This window comes from Homalodisca vitripennis, chromosome X (genome assembly GCF_021130785.1).
Source record: "Homalodisca vitripennis isolate AUS2020 chromosome X, UT_GWSS_2.1, whole genome shotgun sequence".
NCBI lineage: Eukaryota > Metazoa > Arthropoda > Insecta > Hemiptera > Cicadellidae > Homalodisca > Homalodisca vitripennis.
This window is the reverse complement of record NC_060215.1, coordinates 39021531-39023125: the sequence shown is the minus strand read 5'-3', so window position 1 is coordinate 39023125 and position 1595 is coordinate 39021531. Positions and strand designations below refer to the sequence as shown.

General features: G+C 43.6%; 1 protein-coding gene across 1 annotated transcript; it reads left to right on the top strand.

Annotated features, from left to right (window-relative positions):
• Positions 1 to 566: 566 nt before the first annotated feature.
• LOC124369417 lies at positions 567 to 1178 on the top strand. Its single transcript, XM_046827424.1, has one exon. The coding sequence runs from the start codon at positions 567 to 569 to the stop codon at positions 1176 to 1178; it is 612 nt and encodes a 203-aa protein (XP_046683380.1).
• Positions 1179 to 1595: the final 417 nt, after the last annotated feature.

The window sequence follows — 1595 nt, the reverse complement described above, 5'->3', positions numbered from 1 at the left end:
GATTGTGTTCTTGCGCTGCCGACGCGTTAGTGACGAATGTGAACACTTGTCTACATAGAACGTTTAGGAAAAAAATTTACTGAACTATATATCTACTCTAATTCAAATTGAGTCCAGTTTGTGCTAACTTTAATCTTCTTGAGTTCTTGATGGATGGACTAGGTTTTCTTAAAAATAACCCGTTCTCTAGAATCAATCGCTAATAGAATATCTGATGAAAAAACTTATATTCAAACTGATAAACAATTAGAAGTGTAAGCGGTAAGAGTTATAAGAAAATGTAATATGCTTTGAACATTCCGATGACTTTTTGGCTGTTATATTCATTTTTTACATGATATGTGTAGATTTTTCCATTGATTTTATTACTTCTGGATTCATGCTACGCATACGTATGTAATGTTCAAGGCTTTTAAAATCTATTGCTTATACAGGGTGGGGCAGGGAAACATCCCTACTTTCGAGGTGGCATTGTGAGTAGTGGGGACATGTTGGAGGAGTGGGGGTAGGTTCGAATGACGCGGTGGCCACGGAATTTTCCGATAGTAGCGCTGTCAGTTGTAGACATGGCTTGGTCGAATGAGCAACGCGCTTTTGCTGTCGAGACGTATTTTTCTCAGAATAAGTCTATTGTTGCAGTGCAGCGTGCGCTGCGAACTCGTTATCGGATTCCCCCTCGCAACCCTGTTCCTGACCGCAAATCCATTTTGTTGTGGGTGGAAAACTTCCGTGCATGTGGTAGTGTAGTGAAAAAGAGAGTTGGGGCTCGGAGAACTGTCCGAACTCCAGAAAACATTGACCGTGTCAGAAGATCGATCTTGCAGTCTCCTAAGCGTTCTGCCCGCAAGCATGCATCCGCCCTTGCATTGTCTAATCGCACTGTGCGTCGTATTCTCCACGAAGAACTCCACTTCCATCCATACAAGATGGTCATCGTTCAAGAACTCACACAACGGGACTGGCAACAACGAGTACAGGCATGTGAAACTTTAATTGCTGACTTGCCTCATGATGCACGAGTTTTGTTTAGTGACGAAGCGCACTTCCACATTTCTGGAGTTGTTAATAAGCAGAATATGCGTTATTGGAGTGGTGCAAACCCTAGGGTAGTTCATGAGAGGCCTCTACACAGTGAAAAAGTGACTGTTTGGTGTGTGCAATCAGCAGTGAAGGCTTAATTGGGCCTTATTTCTTCGAGGTGGACAATCGTTGTGTTACCATCAATTCCGAGCGGTATGTAAACATGCTCCAACAATTTCTTGCACCACAATTGCAACAGAATAATTTTGGAGTAGTGTGGTTTCAGCAGGATGGTGCCACAGCCCATACTGCTAGACATTCGATGGCTGTTTTGAGGGAAATGTTCCCCGGGCGATTAATCTCCCGGTATGGTGACATTCCATGGCCTGCGCGCTCGCCGGATTTAACTCCGTGTGATTACTTTTTATGGAGATACCTCAAGAGTGAAGTGTTTAAAACGTCGACCCAGAACCCTACAAGACTTGAAGGAAGCAATTCGCGTTGAAGTTGCCCGCATTCCACAACAGAGTTATGCAGAACTTCAGAACCAGACTAGATCAGTGTGTTGACAATGA